General features: G+C 44.0%; 1 protein-coding gene across 6 annotated transcripts; it reads left to right on the plus strand.

Annotated features, from left to right (window-relative positions):
• Positions 1–2,129: 2,129 nt before the first annotated feature.
• On the plus strand, positions 2,130–9,734 carry COQ3 (coenzyme Q3, methyltransferase). Of its 6 annotated transcripts, none has more exons than XM_064707248.1 (7): positions 2,130–2,228; positions 3,155–3,252; positions 3,630–3,782; positions 3,941–4,040; positions 5,621–5,863; positions 7,085–7,244; positions 8,643–9,733. In XM_064707248.1, exons 2-7 carry the CDS (start codon positions 3,239–3,241, stop codon positions 8,858–8,860), a joined length of 888 nt encoding a protein of 295 aa, XP_064563318.1. In that variant the 5' UTR covers positions 2,130–2,228; positions 3,155–3,238; the 3' UTR covers positions 8,861–9,733. The 6 variants fall into 6 exon arrangements, with proteins under 6 accessions (XP_064563318.1, XP_064563313.1, XP_064563317.1 ...); XM_064707243.1 differs by having other exon boundaries at positions 2,132–2,228; positions 3,129–3,252; XM_064707247.1 differs by having other exon boundaries at positions 2,138–2,228; positions 3,159–3,252.
• Positions 9,735–18,974: the final 9,240 nt, after the last annotated feature.

Below are 18,974 nucleotides of genomic sequence, written 5' to 3' on the forward strand. Positions count from 1 at the left end.
CCTTGAAAACTTTTTTAACAAATGAGGGATGGTGTGGAATCAAATGAATAATGATTTCCATGCAAATTTTTCTGAAGGTGAATACAACCAAGCCAATGTCTGTATGTGCCCCAAGGAGCCTGCTACACCATGTAAGAACAAGAATTAGCTGTGGCCATGGATAGGCCAAAAAAGAGTAGTAGAGTAAATATTCTGACTTTAAAGATTGAGCAACTACATGTGTTTTGAAATATGGCACAATAACAAAAACTCTGTTCTGTATTTGAGGCTCTGTCTCATGGAATAGCCACTTCTACTTTCAAACCAGCTTGTCCTGTTAAGTAGAATACATGGCCAGTGTGCATGTATTTACTTGCTTGTAAGCAATTCTAAAATCAAAAATACAAAAGCAATGGCAATGTAAGGTTTGGCTCTCTTGCTCAGATTTTGCGTTTGCTTTGCTAAATGAATGACAAGCAATAAAGTTGAAAATATGTGGATGCATGCCCTGAAGGAAGGCTTAGTTTTGTCTCTTAAGGAGACTATCCATAAGGGATTTGTTGGAGCTCTGTTACTTTCAGTAGCTCTGAGGTGTTATTAATGACTCGTAACTCCAGTGCACTGTGAGCTTTGTTGGATAGAAGGCAGGTGAGTAGAAAAGTGAAGCAGGTACATACTAAGCAGGTTTGCCATATGTTTAATTGCTGTCAAGACAAACTTTTTTGAGCCTTTTCAGCAGTCCTTATTTAGCTTTAAGAAGAAAATAATCCAGACTTTAACTACTACATGAATTATACTGTATTTACAGGAGACCTGTAAACAGGCAGATTTCAAGCAGTAAGGGTTGTATTACCAAGCAAGGTCAGTTCATAAAGCAGGCTGGCACTAGAGGGAAGTCAAGCCAGGACTGTTTATACTCCAAATTCCCTGCAGCCTGGAGGATGCTCCTGCCCTTGGCGCTGTTCAGGCCGTGTCTCCTGCCTGTGGATGCCAGCATCTGCACAGCCAGGCAGGAACACGGCTGGGATCATCCGCATGGCAGGCACGGAGCGCTGCTTCACAGCTTAACCTTTGCCTTGCTCTGCACTGCTGCCTTCCAGACACCTCTGGTTTTCACTGGGCGTTCTTGTTGGACCTGCAGCACAATAAAGTGTCAGAAAACGAATCTTTAAAAAAACTTGCTGAATTCTTTTCCATTTGTGTGTATCAGCCCTGAACTGCCAGGGCCACTCACCTCAGTTCGGGTCCCTGTGCAGCTGTGCCTGCGAGGGAGCAGGGAAAGCAGAAACGCTTCTCGTTCCTGGGCCACAGCCTGGACTTCATCTGCAAACCGTGACACGGCAGCCTCTCACAGACGCAGCGGCATGCCAGCTCGGATGGTTCCCCTGAGGGGGCTGCCCCAGGCCAGCTCGGATGGGTCCCCTGAGGGGGCTGCCCCAAGCCAGCTCGGATGGTTCCCCTGAGGGGGCTGCCCCAGGCCAGCTCGGATGGTTCCCCTGAGGGGGCTGCCCCAAGCCAGCTGGGATAGGTCCCGTGAGGGGGCTGCCTCAGGCCAGCTCGGATGGGTCCCCTGAGGGGGCTGCCCCAGGCCAGCTGGGATGGGTCCCGTGAGGGGGCTGCCCCAGGCCAGCTCGGATGGATCCCCTGAGGGGGCTGCCCCAGGCCAGCTCGGATGGTTCCCGTGAGGGGGCTGCCCCAAGCCAGCTGGGATAGGTCCCGAGAGGGGGCTGCCCCAGGCCAGCTCGGATGGGTTCCCTGAGGGGGCTGCCCCAGGCCCAGCCACGCTGGGGCCCAGGGGTTCTGCTCCCGGCTGCTGGGATCGCTTCCCTCTGAGCCTGCCCCGAAGCGGGGACTCTTGTACTTTGAGCCGTACCCTGAAAGCCCGGTGTGTTTCTTGGTAATGGATGGGGCGGAAAGCTGTGGGCTCGTCGCTGTGTCATCCGAACAAGCCTCTGCTTGCGGGTCTTTTCGTGTTCCAAGACAAGGCAATGACGGGGCACACATTTAAGCAGAGTTGCTCCAGACAAGTGCCACGGTAGGGGCTGGCATTCGCGCCGGCCCCAGCACCGGGCGGAACCTTCCCGGCGCCCGCCCGGCGAGGCAGCCGGCACCGCCGGCCGCGGACCGGGGCGGGGCGAGAGCGGCGGCGGCGGTGGCCATGGCCGTGTGGGGCGGCGGGGCGGCCCGAGCGCTCACCCGCGCCCTGCGGCGCCGGCGGGCGGCGGCCGCGCTGCCGGGGGCTGCGGGCGGTGAGCGGGCGCTTGGCGGGCGCGGCAGAGCGGGAGGGATGGATGGAGGAAGGGCCCTGGCGCGGCCGGCGGCAGGGGCGGCGTTACGAGGCTTCGCTTCGCCGGCTCCCTCGCAGCCGGGCCCCGCAAGCCTCCGGCTGGCGGCGGCCCCGGGTGGGTGTCGGGCAGCTGCCGGCCGCGTCCCACGGCACTCTCCGCCCGGCGCCGGCCGGCCGGGAAGGTGTTGTTCCCCTGCCGCCTCCTTTGCAGTCCGGAAGTGTCCAGATCGCTCCATCGCTCACTGCGGCCTAAAATCGTCTTCAGGGGTGGTTTACTCTGGGTACAGCGAGGCATCGCTGTGATTCGGGGCTGTTGGTGACCAGGCAGCAGCTGGGTGTGAGCGAGTGTTCGCCGAGCCAGCCTGGGCTGAGCAGGAGCGGACAGCAATTGCAGCATATTGTTCCTGGCCTGTCTGTGCTCCGTCCGTGGGGGCTTTTTGCTTAGGTTTCCTTACCGGTTCGTACAACGCAAAATGAGTGTGCAGCTGTGTATGTCTCTCCCACACATAATAAACACAGCACTGCTGAGTGTGTGTGTGTGCACAGCTCACGGTCAGGGTAAACATTTTGGGGAAATTTACACTAACTGAAACATTTCAGTTGCAAAAAAGCTCTTTCCATTCAGTCTCCTAATTTGGAAATTATGTACAAATTATTGTACATCATTTGAGGAGTACAGGGGTGGTGAACTAGCATACATTCTTTTATTTAATCCCCAATTCCCTAAGTACAATAGTGAGCAAATGTGCAAAGATTTGCATGGTTAGTGTTCTGCTAGAGCAGCACTCTTACAGCTAGGTGTTTTGTCTCTGACTTCTTGTAAAGCTGATGCTTTCCGTTTGGATGTCTTTTATTTATGCAGATGACCATGCTGATCTGTCTTTTCAGACAGGTCTGAGAGATATCCTTCAGGACTCCAACAGGAAAAGACAACTGAAATTTGGTAGTAGCTTGCCTGTCTCTCTGACTGAAATGAAAAGCAACATGTAAGTATTGTAGCTAAAATAACCCTGTGTGATGAGGGCTACTCTTTTCTGTAACAATTTAATTTGACTTCGTGACTTCGTGCCAGTGTCACGTGGAGTCGTTTTTATATCTCACACGTTTGAATGTTTGATGTGGCCTCTTCTTGTTTTACTAATTGCCAGCTTAAAAATGACAAGCATGCAGCCATCTGTTTGAGAAGATATGTTACCCATACATGTATAATATCTGTATGCTACTAAACAAGTGGAACTCGAATCTCTAAAGGAACATGAGTTTTACCTTTTTGCATTTTCTGATGCAGTATTTGTTCTTCCCATATTTCAGCTGACAGGAAATATTAGTATTGGTTTAATGACATTCTGCTTTCATTATTTAGGTTCACTGTGAAGAGACCTTTCAGCACTTCACACTCATCAGTGGATTCAAAGGAAATGAAAAAATTCCAGCTCCTTGCACATAAGTGGTGGGATGAAGAAGGAGAATATGCAGCCCTTCATTCTATGAATGATATTAGAGTGCCATTTATTAGGTATGGTTTTGAAGACAGATTTTTTTTTTAATATGTACTATTTCTGTATGACCTCAGAAAATACTGTAAAAAAAGCCAATTACCAGTGCTCAAGATAACCACAGCATCTATTGAAGCACCTTGTGGGTTCAACTTTAATCACATCCCTTTTCTTTCAGAGATACTCTGTTGAGCATGAGTGGTAATTATCATCTGGGAAATCCACTTTCTGGAATCAGGATTCTTGACGTGGGCTGTGGAGGAGGACTGCTGAGTGAGGTAAGAAACAGTGAGCTCTGAGTTTTCTTCTAAAAAGGCGTGCAAGGTATTTGAATTGTTGTACTAATTACACTGCTTAATTTCTAGTCCTCCAAGGAGGACTTTTTCTCTTCTATGATGTGCTAGTTACTGAGTAGAGTGCAGTGCACTCATCCAAAAAAAGCCCATAGAGTATTTGGTTAGCATAGTGGTGGTGGTTTACAGAGAATGAGGGAGTTGGTAGTGAGAAGTTCTAAAATTCTGAGATTCTAAATCAGGAAAATAAGATTTCAAGCATTGTAAAGGAAAGGAAGGGGGAAAAATGATGAAACAGTCCTTGAATATTTCTTCCTTTATTTTTCTTTTTTTACTTTGTAAGTCTAGGCAGGAATATCTGGAATCATGACATCATCATTACCAAAGAAACAATTTTTGTTATAAACTTGTTCTTACACATTCATTTATTTGAACTGCTTATCTTTAGTGTTTTACATGGGTGTGGGGATTCTCTCCTTTGATTTGATCTCATGGGAAATGCATGGAATAACATCAAGCGCCCAAATCATACCTGTCCTGTGTCAGTAGAGATTGCTGTGGTAAAGGGGCTGATGTTACAGTGGCTTCCAGAGAAGTCTGCACAAACTTGGGACTGAGAAGTTGCTGTTTGTGGTGGAACACTGTCCACACAGGCTCTGAACAGTGCTGTGTCCCATCAATGAACTAGTGATGGGGATGGTTTGTGAATTTAGGGTTACACATCTGGCTGCCTTACTCTGGGAACTTCATCAGCGTCTGAAGTGAGGTGTTACAAAGGAATTTCTCCCATGTTTTCTTTCTTTGTTTTTTTTCTCCTCTTTTGAGCAAAATCTTGTAGTCTTGTGAGAGGGGTCCCTCAAAACAATGCTGGCAAAACTGGTGTGCTGCATCACCTTCTCAGGCTGAGCAAGCGGTGAATTTCAGGTTGGAATATCATACATGTGGTCATGTTCTACAGCCTGTGTCAGTTTCAGAAGAGGTGATGACTGAGGTGCTAACCTTGGAGTAAGAAGACACTGGAGAAACCTGAGTGACAGCCAAGGCTGATGCTATCCTAGTAAACATCAGTGTTTAGTTCTCAGCAGTGAGAAAGTCCCAGAGATAATCACATATTAAGTAACCATTAAAAAGATATGAGGATTTACCATTACAGGTGGATGTTGAAGAAAGTAATGACAGTAATTAAATAGGGCATTGTTTTCTCCCCTTTAATTACTGTGTTGATTTTCCCTCTTTGTTTTTCCTGTATCAGAGAGTAGAAGTGGAAGAAATCTTTATTTGCTGTAACAAAATGAATTGAGAACAAATTATTCTAAAAGACAATTTAGATGTGTGTATAGTCCACTATATAATTTTCTAAGAAAATTAACACCACCTTTCCCAAATCCAAAGGTGTTTTTGCTTTAATAAACATTTAAAATAAAACTGCTGGATCAGAGCTCATAATTTACTGTTGTTTGTCTTGTGTTGATGCATTCTGCATCTTGTATGTACATTGCAAAGTTTCAGAAACCTTTAAGTAAATTGTTTTCATGCAGAGAATAAATTACACTCTTTTTTATTAGCCTTTAGGTAGACTGGGAGCTTCAGTTACTGGAATTGATCCTGTGGAGGACAACATTAGAACAGCAGATCAGCACAAGTCATTTGATCCAGTCCTGGCCGAGAGAATACAGTACAAGTCCAGTTCACTGGAGGAGATTGTGGAAGAGTCTATGGAAACCTTTGATGTAATTGTAGCTTCTGAAGTAGTGGAGCATGTGGCTGACCTTGAAATGTTTATCAAGTGTTGCTCTCAGGTGTTAAAGGTAAGAGAGCTTTTGCTTTCATTATTGGGAATATTTATTCTCTTTTATTATTGTGGTTTTTTAAAAAGAGTGTGAAAACACATCTGCACACATTTCTCCTCCTAAGTCAGAGGCATGTTCTACAAGTGCCTTCCATTCTTCTCCATGATGCAAATGCATCTCCCCAAATTTAGTAACCACAGCTAGGGGAAATTTATTTCTCCAACTCGGCCTCAGAAGAGTGTTAAGGCATTACCTAGCATTGCAGGTTTGCGTTGCTGAAGGACCTGAAGGAATCTGGGTGCATCTGATTTCACACAGGTGAGAGAAAATGTGGCAGTGCTGCTGTTGATGGACAGCTGTGGCTCAGACTGCATGGGAGCTCTGTAATCATGTTTCTGCCACAAGATTTTATTCCAGCACTAGCATCACATCACATGAGAGAGATCCTGGATTGCTTTTAAAGGTTCCTAGTTAAGCTTTGGAGATAGTCAGGTGGTTATTCATCTTGATGCTAGTTCATTTGCAAAAGAGGGGTGGTAGCTCAGCACACAAGTGGGAGCTTTTCTTTGTTCTCTTTATCTTTCTGGTCATCAGAAGAAATATTAATTATTTCAGTTGAATACATTAGTAACTTTTAGCCTGCTAGAGACAAAGAAATTATCCCTTATTTCTAACAAACAGTCCTTTAAGGACTTAGAATTTGTTTCTGGCTTTGTTTCTTTGCCCATGTAATTATTAAAACAAGCATGGCATGGCATTCAGCAGTCTCAGAAATTAAGGAAGTATTTCACATTTTACTTTGGTTTCAATTAAAAAGCGCTTTGTGGTTTTATTTTGGTTTTTTGCTTTGTTGGATTTTTGGTTTTTTGGGCTTGTTTTTTTTTTTTTTTAACAATAGATATTGTATATGCTTTAATACCTTTTATTTATCCATTTCCTGAGCAGAAAATATTATAAGTGACTTTTCTAGGTGTTCTTTGGGCGAGGGAATAGTTTTTAGGCCACCCAAGACCTGATTATGTTGATTCTTTGAAGATTCCTGAGACGTATTGTTAGGAAAAGTTATATTCTTTCTTGTATTAAAATGTTATAAATATCTATCCTGGGATGAAATTACTTCTTAGTCTTGCATTGTGTAGACTTTGACACAGACAAATTATTTGTCTTAATGTGATTAAATTTACCATTTAGAAAAATACAAAAAATTCTTCTAATTGAACATTTTAATATTTCAATTAGCCTGAAGGTTCTTTATTCATTACGACAATCAATAAAACACAATTGTCCTATGTCCTGGGAATTGTGGTTGCAGAAAAAATAATGGGGATTGTACCAGAAGGAACACATGAATGGGAGAAATTTGTTCCCCCTGAAGAGCTGGAGCGTCTCCTGGAATCAAGTAAGTTTCAGGCCAGATGGTGGGAATGGAGAGAGAAATCCAAATGGTCCCTGTAGAAATGGCAAAGGGATAAGTTAGGTGGGGTGGGTGCTGGCAACAATACACAGCTTCTCCTGCTTGAGTTAACAGTCATGTATTAAGAGTGTGGTTCCTGGTTTAAAGACACTGCTGCTTACTGGATTTTGCATAAAATAAATTAAATTGAATCCTAAGAATGCAGTGATTACTTGAACAAAATCACTGTTCTCTGCCCTCTGTTTAATAGCCTAAATAAAAAACTCCAATGTTTTCCATTGTGTTCTGGTGACAGAGTGTGTGCTCTGAAGTGGTTCATAAGCTCTAGGTCAGGTTTGAGGAATTAACTGTGTTGGCACTCTGGGGCTGCACTGCTGCCACTGCATTGTTTGTTGCCTTTCCTTTGGGAGGAGGCGTTTTTATTTTTGGTTTGCTGCTCTGTGTTCTCTATTCATATTATGTTACTAAAAGATTTCTTCCAAAATGTGAAGATGAAACCTACCACAAATTCATTAGTCAGTTCTTGAGAAACTCTGTGAACCTGATTTTAATTATTTCTAATTAAGTTAGCCTGGTCTGATTGCTTTTAAAATAGACAAAGCAATGAGCTGGGAAGGCTTCTGCCCTCCTTCACCACAGATGTTTTAAAACCCTCTCACCAAATATTTCACTTTGCTCTAGTTCACTGCAAAGAAGCTCAAGTATGAGTGGAGCTTTTCTCTTGGCAAGGCCTTTTCCTGGCACTTTGCAGTGATGCCATAAGAAATATGACTAATACTAGTTCACATACCGGTGGTTTTTTTCAGTTCTTCTTTGAAAGGAGAAGCAGGTGCAGTGGAGTGATTTGTTTTGAGAGGGTGTTTGTTTTCTGCCTTCCATCCTGTATCCTGCTGGGACACAGCAGATCCATGCAGTGAACTGAGTGCTGCTCAGCTGGGAGTGATAAATAACTCTTTCTTTGCACCGAGCCCTTGATGGCATTCATGTGCCTTTTTCTTACATTTTTCCATTCCTAAAGCGAATCTGAAGAATCCTTGCAAAGATGTGCTCAGATTTTGATTTTGGGGTGTGTGATGTCAACCTGAAGCATGTCTCCACCTCCAGAAAACGTTACCAGTCAGCCAGACTGGGGAGGTGTGAGGCTGGGGTTTCAGCAGAGCCCTGTAGCTGCTGCTGGGGCAGGGCCTGGCACAGAGCCACTGCCAGGAGCAGGACCTGCTCTCAGTGGCACTGCAGCTGGGGGTGTCTGACAAAGGCCAGCGTCCCCCCCGGCCCAGAGGAAGAAGCATGTTTCAGACTTGCTGTTCTAAAGAGCTTTGATGTTGCAATGACCTACAATATTTAAGAACATCTGTTGCTTTATGTGGCTTCTTTCTTTCCCAGCTGGCTTTTCCGTGAGGAGCGTGCAGGGGATGCTGTACAATCCGCTCTCGGGCTCCTGGAGCTGGGTGCAGAGCACGAGCCTGAACTACGCGCTGCACGCTGTCAGGGCCGGGGCTGCCCCACAGCCACACAGCACAGACACCCTGCCTCAGACAGATGTTCAACAGAGCTCAGGCACAGCTGGCACAGCTGGCACTGTCCCAGACAGCGCTGTCTGACTGTGTGCTGATGGACTGTCACCAGAACAGCAAGTGAGCTTTTACTCAGATGGACACAATAAAACCTTTGCCAACAACAAGCGTCCTGTTTGCATCAATAATACACGTGCTGTTTTGGGCCAAATACTCAGGGCGGTCTCAAAAAAATCAAGTGCCCACTATCTCAGGAATGTTTTAAGATTGAAATGAACAAAGCTTTAAAAGAATTAAGTATTTTCATGAGAAACTAGTTTCAAATTGTTGGACAGGGAAATGCAAATTATTCTGTTCATAGCTTGGAGGGAACTTTATTATGTGCTGGTGTTTTCAGTCCTGCTGGGACTCAGTTCTCTACAGAATAATGGCATAGATGTAGAGTGAGTTAAAAACCACAATGCTGTGCAATAAATAAAATGCCTTAAGTATTTAAGATCCTTAACTCTGTAAAAATATATGAAACACTCAATATCTACAAAGACTTTTTTCTGTAATACACCTTTCTCCCTGAGCAGGGGAAACAAAATAGCAAAACTTACTGTTGAGTCCTGCTGTTTCTGCTTTTTCTGTAATTGTGAAATGGAAGAAGAGTCTCTGAGACCAGAGCTCCTCAGCAGTGAAAGCCCCTTCACCATAAAGATACTTGTATCTGTGCCTATTTTTCAACTTCTCCCTCTGCCCAAATAAAGAGAATCTGCAGGTAAAATTTTACTAAGCAACCCGAGCTCCATGCTAGAATAATGACACATTAGCAGTCTGTCCTATAACAGGTGCCGTACCTGTTCTTAATGTTTTAGAGCCGGGGTAAGGAAAAGTAATTTACAATGAAACAGAACTTTCTAAATGAAGTTTCATGTGTTGTCTATGACTGCATCTCCTTCCTTCCTTCCTTCCTTCCTTCCTTCCTTCCTTCCTTCCTTCCTTCCTTCCTTCCTTCCTTCCGCCACTTCCGCCACTTCCGCCACTTCCTTCCGCCACTTCCTTCCGCCACTTCCTTCCGCCACTTCCTTCCTTCCGCCACTTCCTTCCTTCCGCCACTTCCTTCCTTCCCACCACTTCCTTCCTTCCTTCCGCCACTTCCTTCCGCCCTTCCTTCCTTCCTTCTTCCTTCCTTCCTTCCTTCCTTCCTTCCTTCCTTCCTTCCTTCCTTCCTTCCTTCCTTCCTCCCTCCCTTCCTCCCTCCCTCCCCCCCTCCCTCCCTCCCTCCCCTTTTTCTTTCAGTGTGTACACTGCTGGGAAGGTGTCTTGTTTTTGTTTGCAGGGATGAAACTTTTTTTCCCCCTCTTTTTTTCCTCCCTGTTTTAGTTGCTTGTGCGTTTTTCCTGCTGTAGAGGTGTGATGGGCTACATTAATTTTTTACACATTTGCATTCTTCCTGCTTTGCTGTATCTGCATGTTGCCTTCAGATCCAAGTTTCCTGATGGATTTGATGGTGCCCAGAAGAATATAGTTAATTTATAATGAAAATAATAGTTATTCATAGCTAATAAAGATTAAGAAGTAGTATCTCTTGTGATTGCTTCCATGACAATAAGTTCTGCTTCATAATATTTCTGTGGGCTATAGCTTGGCTTTGAGAAGATTGATCATCATTTTAAGAGTTTAGTGGTGGAGAAGCCACTACACCAGTAAAGAAATTGTTCCAAAGGTTCATCAGTTGAAGTGGTTTAACCTTGGAACCTCCCCAGTGATGTCCTAACATCCTCATTTTACACTAAAGTACCTCTATAAGCTGCAGTTTTGAACTGTCACCCCTTAATTTTCTCTTAGATAAGTGGTCTGAGAATATCTGTACAGCTCCTACCGCTACATGTGAGTTTCTGAGTTCACATGGAGTTTTGTGTTAAACATTGTTTCTGGAGCAGGGCGGTGGAACTGGCAGCAACAATTCATTAATGGTTTCACTGACGCTGTCCACAGGAGGAACACATCATTCCCTGTGTGCCTTTCTCCTGCAAGGGAGTCTCTGCTCCATTGGTCACGCATGCAGCGTGCATGGCATTCAGGAGAGGAGTGATGCTGGGAGAAAATGAGTCAAAAGAGATAACCAGTAGTCTTTGCTCCTAACTGTGTCCAGGTGTGTTAAACCATGTGCTCCAGTGAGTTCCCCTAACCAAATTAACAACATCAATTTAAGTTACTACAATGTATGACTCTTGTTTCAAATTTTACCAGCAGCTCTGAAAAGCACTGAGACCTGGACAGGTTCCTGATGTAGCCGACAAGAAACATCCCCCATGAGGCAGTCCCTCCTCCACTGATTTGTTTTGATACTTGTCAAGTGAAATAAAAATAATGTTATAAAACTGTCACAGAAAGAGCTGATTTTTGTTTTATTTAGGAGCCCTAAGTCCAGATGCTTTTGTGATTAGCTGTTATCCTGGCTTTCTCATTCGTTCTGTTTTTCCTCACTTTATAGATTCACAGAATATTCTGACTTGAGAGGGACACACATGGATTAAGTCCAATTCTAAAGTGAATTACTTGTTACTTTCTTTAGTTTTTCATTAAACTGTGAACCATCTAGGGAAAGGGTGTTGTGTTTTGCTTTTTTCAGTGTTATTTCTATTGCCCATAGGCAAAAAACCCCCTTTGATGCTGCCTGGGTTCTCTGTCCAAGCTGACAAGGGGGATCCTGTACCTAATGAACAATGGCTGGCATTTAAACCACAAGCACATGGACCTGGTTATCCATGGATACCTCTGGTTTTGACAAAAACCTTACCACAAGCATCTAACCTTCTGCTCCTACATGTGTATTAGAGCCCTGTCAAACTGGGAGAATTTTGAGAGCAGTGTGGACAAATGAGTTGGGACTGCTTGAACAAGTCCTTGTAACTTTAGTATGTTTCCAGATGTCCTGATATGCTCCATGCCCAGTCCTTACCCCTCAGTTTTCTTCCCCTGGGGATTATCCTAACTACTCTGGCTATATTTCACCCCACTGTTTAAAACAACCTTGTTTAAATGCAGAATTGATAGAATGCAGTAGAAATCATTTTATGAGATAACAAACAGTACAAAAATATCCTACACTTGTGAACTGGTTTTGGTGTTTTACATCCCTACCTTTTTCATAAATGTCCAACTGGCACAGATCTAAATCAGTACTGTGCTGTGAATATGTACTATGCACTTGTGCTCCAGAAACTTTTTTCTTAAAATCTGTGCCTAGAAAACCAATGACATTTTCACACCTCTTAGCCCAGCTGCTGCAGAAATTTCATAGATGCTATTGAAATGGACAGAATTTAAATAAAATGAATTTGCAAATGTTTTGTCTTTTATTTTGCAGCCTATTCATGTTTATGGAGCCATAGCTTCAATGCTTACAGGAACAGTGGTGGCAGGAAGTGAAAAAGCAATGTCATTGCAGCAGGCATGCACCCAGAACTAGGGGTGAGGCAAGAGGTGATTCTTGCCCTGGGATAGGGAAAAAACAATATTTGGAATTTGGTCTTTTTCAGCCTCTGTGTTTATTTCTGGTTGTCTACCCTTGACTCTTCTATTACCAGCCATTTATTCCTGCAACAAAACAAATCAGAGTAAGAAGCTGATCCTGAGAAAAAAAATGAAATTCAGCAGAGCAAACAATGGTGTTCTGGGTGGTCTTGGCTATTCAGCTGTGGTTTGGCTTGTGTTGTTTCATCTCTCCCACATTGCTCCATGTGGTCACAGTCCCAGCTCTTTGCTCAGACTGATTCTTGTCTGAGGTGTAATTTTTTTTTCTGCTTTCTTTCCTATTTTATTGTGTTTCCCTGGGATGCTGCTGGTGGTTGGGCTGTTCAGGGAGCTGAATTTTCCCACTGTGGAGGACTAGTGCCATTTGGGAGGTCAGCACTGGGAGTTAATGGAGGGAGAAGATGGGACAGAACAGCCCCTTGAGGGGCAGTAAGCTTTTAGGTTGGCTCAGTCTGTCTTGTGGAACATCACATTCAGACAATAACTGACACATTAATTGTGCTCAAGCCCAACTGGAGTAGTATGAGAGCCTCAGAGGAGATCTGCATTTAATCCCCTTTTTAAATAGAAATACAACTTGAAGTTTCTGTGGTTCCCATTATGCCATCTTATTGCCTATTGTTCCTTTGTGGTCCAGTGACATTTCATGACCATTTTTGCAGGACTTGACAATTTCTTTCCTCTACATTTCCACTAAAACCCTGTGTCAGGTTCCTTGGGGATGGAAAAAAAGAGAGAGAAAGGAGTGGGAAAGGAATTGTGCAGTGGCTGTGAGCTGAGATAAGAATAATGAATATCTTGTAGGAAGTTTTTCTGAAAATGGCTTCTGAAGTTTTTCACTCTGTTGAAATCTCAGCTTTAATTAAAAAGAAAGGCAACAAACAAATAAACTTATTTTCCATACACTTTTTATAAATGCTTGAAAGGAATAATGCCATGCAGTCTAGAAGTTCAGAAGTCAGAAGAATCAGTGTCTGTAATTAGCCTGATGAAGCAGACTGGAGGAAAAGTGAGACAGAACATGAATTACTGCGTGGGGGCTGATACTGCATTTGCAGGGGTTTGAGAGGTGCCCAGGAGTGGTGCCTAGAATGGGAGAGAGCATTGAAAAGTCAGAAATAGAAGGTGTATGAGCAATGTCTGGAAGACAAGTATGATTCTGATGGAGAGGAGAAATGTGAAGCAGAGGTGTAGAGAGGGCAGTCTGGTTCTGGTGTGCCTTTGAAGGGGAACTACTGATGGAACTGCTGATGATGGAGAGGGGCTCTGTGTCAGGCTGAAGCAGAAAAGTTCCGCAGTTCACAGCCTCCCACTTGCTCTTGCACATTAACCTCCAGTGCCTCATTCCAAATGCCTACACCTTGCTGAGCTCCTAGAAGGAAAGGTGGTGACTTACTAACCATGAGTTGCAGACAGATTTCTCATTCACAATGTTCTCCAGGTCATAGGACAAAATTCTAATCACTTAAAGTTTGTGCTGATGGTAAACTTTATTTTTATTGACACATGTTTCAATGAAGCAATATAAAATGTCATGTTATATTAGAATATAGGGCTAGAAGGGTTGGGATTTCACCTAGACTGTAAAATTACCTGACCTGTCTGGGCTCAAACAAGCATTAATTGCAGAGCCACCTCTCAGTGCATTAGGAATTCAGGATATATACTTTGATCTCCATTTTATTGTGCCTGTACTCCCCCATGGAGTCACTCCAGTGATATGATCAATATTCACTTACTTGTTCTAAAAAGACATAATATTTTTTTCTTCCTAAAAGGATTGTGAAGACCATTAGTGTTCCATTAATACATCTGAAAAATCTGCTGCATTCTCATGAGGTATGTTAAACCTCCCACCCCCAAAAAAAAAACCCAAAACAAACCCAAATAAACAAACAAAAAAAACCCCCACAAAACACAAAAAAAACCCCAGCAAAGCAACACCCCCCTCAAAAAAAAAAAAAAAAAAAAAAAAAAAAAAAAAAAAAAAAACCCAAAAAAAACCCCACACCAGAAAACAACAAAAATAACTGGAGATCAATGTAACATTCCTATAATGGAGCTGTATTATATAAAATCTTACAATAGTAGAAGATAGAGAAAATTATATGGTGTTTATTTTCCTGAGTTAGAATATGCACACACAACCTGCAGACATAAAATAATTAAAGCAAATGAAACATACACTAAAGGATAGCTCAGAAGGATGTATCCAACTCAAATGTAAATCAGCAGATGTACCCCAAATGCCCTGGGATGGAGCACAGCCCCAGCACTGACACACGGGGCTTTGCCTTCCAGCTGTGGCAGAGGTGGCAGCTCAGCACCTTGCCCTCCTTGCTCCACCTCCAAGCTCTGCTCTACAGAACTGACAGGACCTGGCTATCCCTGGGGGACCCTTTGGGGTGCTCCCTGCCTTGGTCCCAGCTGTAACTGGGGAGGTCCTGGCCTGGATGGGCACATCCACAGCCACCCAGTGCTCACTGCTGCTGCAGGAACACTGAGCACTGTGTCTCTCCCACACTCAGGGATGTTAAAAACCAGTAAATCCCTATGTTGCTCTTTCTTAACAAAGCACTACCAGATTGCCTTTTGATGTCAAAGAGAGGTATGTGTTCATTATCCTCCTCTCAGCCCTCCCAATCCCAACAGCAAGACCATCTAACCTCTCAAGAGCACAAAGCTTTGGAATACTGAGGTGATTCTCTGACCATGAACTTGTCCAAAGGTCTCTGTTCTGCAGCCAGGAAAAACAACCCTTTGAATTTAAAATCACCAGAACAGCATTTCTCAGTACACCATAGTAAGAAAAGTCCTACCAAAGCTGCCAAGTAAAGGTGTCTGCTAAGAAGAAATACGCATGTGTAGGGTGGGGTTTGGGTCACACTGCAATGGCTGAAGATGAAGTGCTCTGGAGAAACATTATTTTTACCTTCTCCAGAAGAAGTATGAGGCCCCAGATGAAGACACTGAAGTTTCTGAAGGTGTTGTTAGATGAGATGATGTCCCTTGAAAGGATAACTAAGGGAGGAAGCTACACAGGCTGAAAAACTTCATGGCAGGCAATGAAACAAACTTTACCTGGTCTGTCAGGGCATGTGGGTTGTGCAGCACCTCTCCCTTATTGAATCTCACCTGTGGATAAGGAAAAAGCTTCTGTCTACAGGATTACTTAACAGGCATTTTTTTCCAGAACCAAATTTATAATAAACCAAAATCCCCCTAGGTTCTACAGTGCTCAACAGTTCACCTTCTTGGAGGATGCAGACTGCAGGCCTTTGGCTCTGCCACTGTCTCTCCCATCTGTCTTTATTCCCAGAGCTCTTGGGAGATGAAAGCACAGCCTTGGCCTCAGGAATATGGCTTCTGGAAAGGTCTCTCCTCCTCCTGTTCCCATCCCTTCTCACTCCCCTCCCACTGCTTTCAGCTGACAGTTTATTTGCAGATGAATGTGTCATGCTGGAATGATCTCCTCTTCCCATTTTGTGGCCCAATTGCTCTGGATTGGCAGGGTTTGTTTTCCCTAATGGTACACTGCTCCATTTTGCAGTGTCTGCAGCAGCCAGTGCTTTTACCTCTATTACCACCTTAGGGCTTACAAGCAAATCTAAGGCAGAGGAATTGAACCAACTCATTTTCCCTGAAAATATGAAGACCATATAGACCTCTTGAAAAAAGTAAATATGGTAAGGAAAGGAAAGCTGTGTAAGAAAATCTGCAAAAACTTCATACATCTCTATTATTAGTTAAATATGAACTGAGATGCCAACCAGGTCATGGCAGTATGTACTGCAAATCTTACTTACTTCTGAGGATGCTGTAAATCAGAGAGCACCTATAATGGACAAAGACTGGGAACCACTGCACCAGGCTATGGCAAGCAATCTGTAGCAGGTTCCCAACATTATTCTTCTATTGAGAAAAGTTTATATGAAAGACCAGACTATAAATCATGTAGCTACCCCCATGACATTAGGAGGGTTGCCAGCTGTCCAAAAATCTTGTAAAACAGAGTAATAAAATTAAAAACAACTAAAGATTTTTGAGACTGTGGGTCGGTCAGCTGAGTAGCAGTCAGCTATACTCAGCTACCAGCCTGAGTACTTCCACCTGCAGAAAGAAGGAGGGTTCCTGCAAAGCCTTTTCTTCCCCCGCCCCCCGTGAAAGCAAGGAACTTGAGTTACATCATTCAGGGTAGACTCAGGGTATGCGTGGCCTTAGAAAGTGGCTTTGTTTCCCAGCAAGTGCAAAGTAAACTCTGGAGAACTGCTGGAATTGCACTTAATGTGGACTTACATGGAGACACTTCCATATAGAACTGAAGTAGTTTAGATTCTTGATGTTCTGCATTTTCTATGCATTTGGGCCTTTATATGTCATTAAAGTATCATTAGTTCCTTTTCTAAATCCAAACTGAAACAAAGCATTACTGTTTTGCATCTATACCTTGGCTATTCTTATATGAATAATTAAAAAGACATGTTTATGAAACTCAAGCTGCCCTGAGAGATCATTAATATTACAACAAAACCAATCCTGGCAGCAGTCAGGGGTTGTTTCAGAAGGATCCTGCAAGCCTGCTGGTGATGAAAAACCTTTTTTTCACCCTCTCATAAACTCAGACCTCACCACAAAACCCATGAAATTGTCAGTGGCAGTGACAGTAAGTCTGGGCTACTTCAAAGAGAAGGAAAGCACTTCCATACCATGGGATGACTTGAGAGCCCAGCCTGAGCTGGGGACAGCCAGTCCCTGTGCAAGGGCACAGCAAGGTGCTTTCACTTCAGGCAGAACAACCTGTACAACCAACCCACCCTGACTCATGGAGCTGCTCAAAGCTCTGTGCTGCCCTGCCTTTGAGCACTTGGGAATGAGAGAGGCAGTGAGTAGGAGCCATGGATGACACCAGAGCAGGAAGTAAGTGAAAAATGGATGGCCCTACTTCTTGAAACCCCAGGGGAGATCTAGTGAGTAAAACTCTGCTCTTCAAACCCAGCAGTACATGGAAGTAAAACCTGGGGTAAGCATGAGCTCAGAGCATGAGCTCTGATTTTTAAAAATCTGACTTAGTTCTGAGCTAAAACACAGCTGGGACAGCTTGTGCACTGGCACTCCACAATGTCCCATCACAAACCACCGGGTTCAGACTGTGGTTTCCACCTGATGCCACCTTTGTGGGCAGCCTGCCATGGTAATCTCAGGCTTTTTTAAAGATGTGCAATGAACTCAAGGACATTACAGGAAAAAAAAAAGGTAATGAAGATCAAGAGTCTTTATGCCAATGCAGAGAATCTAGTAACATTCTAAGTGCCTTCCTGCCCCCAAATCAAATTGCAGGCTTCAGAAGAAAAATCGGACTTGCTATATAACAAAGTCAGATTTATGTTAACTAGAAAAATCTACTTATTTTATTCTGTTACTCTCTCTTCCTTTAGGCAGCTGGACTAGAACAGATTACAGATAGAAGTGTACTTTAATGTATTGGGTCTTTTGCTCTGTGTGATGTATTTGAGGGATGACTGTTGCAGTCTGTGCTGCACTTGGTGTGTGTTTGCAGCCAGACAGACTTTGAGTGCATCACTCTTAGTTCTCATTTTCCCCACTCAAAAAAGTGAACAGTGATAATTAAGCAAACATGCTAATTTAGCTGGATTTCCACCCTCCCTAAGTGAGACAGCGAGGCAGCTGCCAGTGCAGTGGGAATCTCTTGTGAGCCTCTCTGAGGCAAATTTGGGAAAATCAGACCATGTCTCAGGAACCACCCAGACTGTGGCACCTGCAATGCACAGGAGCAGAAAACAATACTTGGGTTTGTGGGCATTGCTTCCAGCTAATAATCCTCCCTAATACAAGTCATTTGCAACAGTGTGCCTGAAGGAAGGGACATTGCATTCTTCCACAGCCAGGGAAAAAGCAGGCTAAGCACACACTTTTTGCTGTTTTTCCTGGTGATAAGCTTGACTACCAGACTGCCAGACCAAATGGATTCAATACCAGCTGGCAGAAATCTTTGAAACCTGAAGGAAGAAAGGCTGGCAGAGCACCACTAGCAGGACAACCTAGTGTGGGACAGGTATGAGGGTACTTGTGTTCTACCCATGCTCTTTATTTGCTGTTAAACTGGCAAACAAGATGTGACATTGGGACCTGCACATTTTAAATGGCCAGGCCTGGTCACCACCATGCAGGTAATAATCAACATCTAAAAATCCTGTTTATGAGCAGGACAGCAGGGCTGCTGGGGTTTCCATGCAGATCAGTATCTGACAAACCATGAGGTACATGTGCTGTTGCTGAGGCTTCCACACTGTTCTAGAAGGCATTGTTGTGCTCTGGGCTCTTGCAGCTTCCAAGCAACACTGCAGCCAGAATGGGGTTAACACAGCATAAAACCCTCCTCTGAAAGAAGGGTAGCAGTGCCCTTACTGAGCAAGTGCCAAACACCTGGCTGAAGTGCTGCTCTAGGAGTCCTGGGGCAACCAGGCATAAGCTGGACCACCAAAACACAGCTTCGATCTTCAGAGCACAAACTGCAGCAGTGCATCCAGGTTTGCCTAACTTTTATGGGTCTGCACCAGGACCTTCCCTCTCTGCTCTCCCCACAGGTCTCATTTGTGCTGGCCATTGATAAAAACACAGATTTCAGGATAACTCATTTGCCTCTGAAAGTCAAGCA

Source organism: Zonotrichia leucophrys, chromosome 3, assembly GCF_028769735.1.
Source record: "Zonotrichia leucophrys gambelii isolate GWCS_2022_RI chromosome 3, RI_Zleu_2.0, whole genome shotgun sequence".
NCBI classification, from domain to species: domain Eukaryota; kingdom Metazoa; phylum Chordata; class Aves; order Passeriformes; family Passerellidae; genus Zonotrichia; species Zonotrichia leucophrys.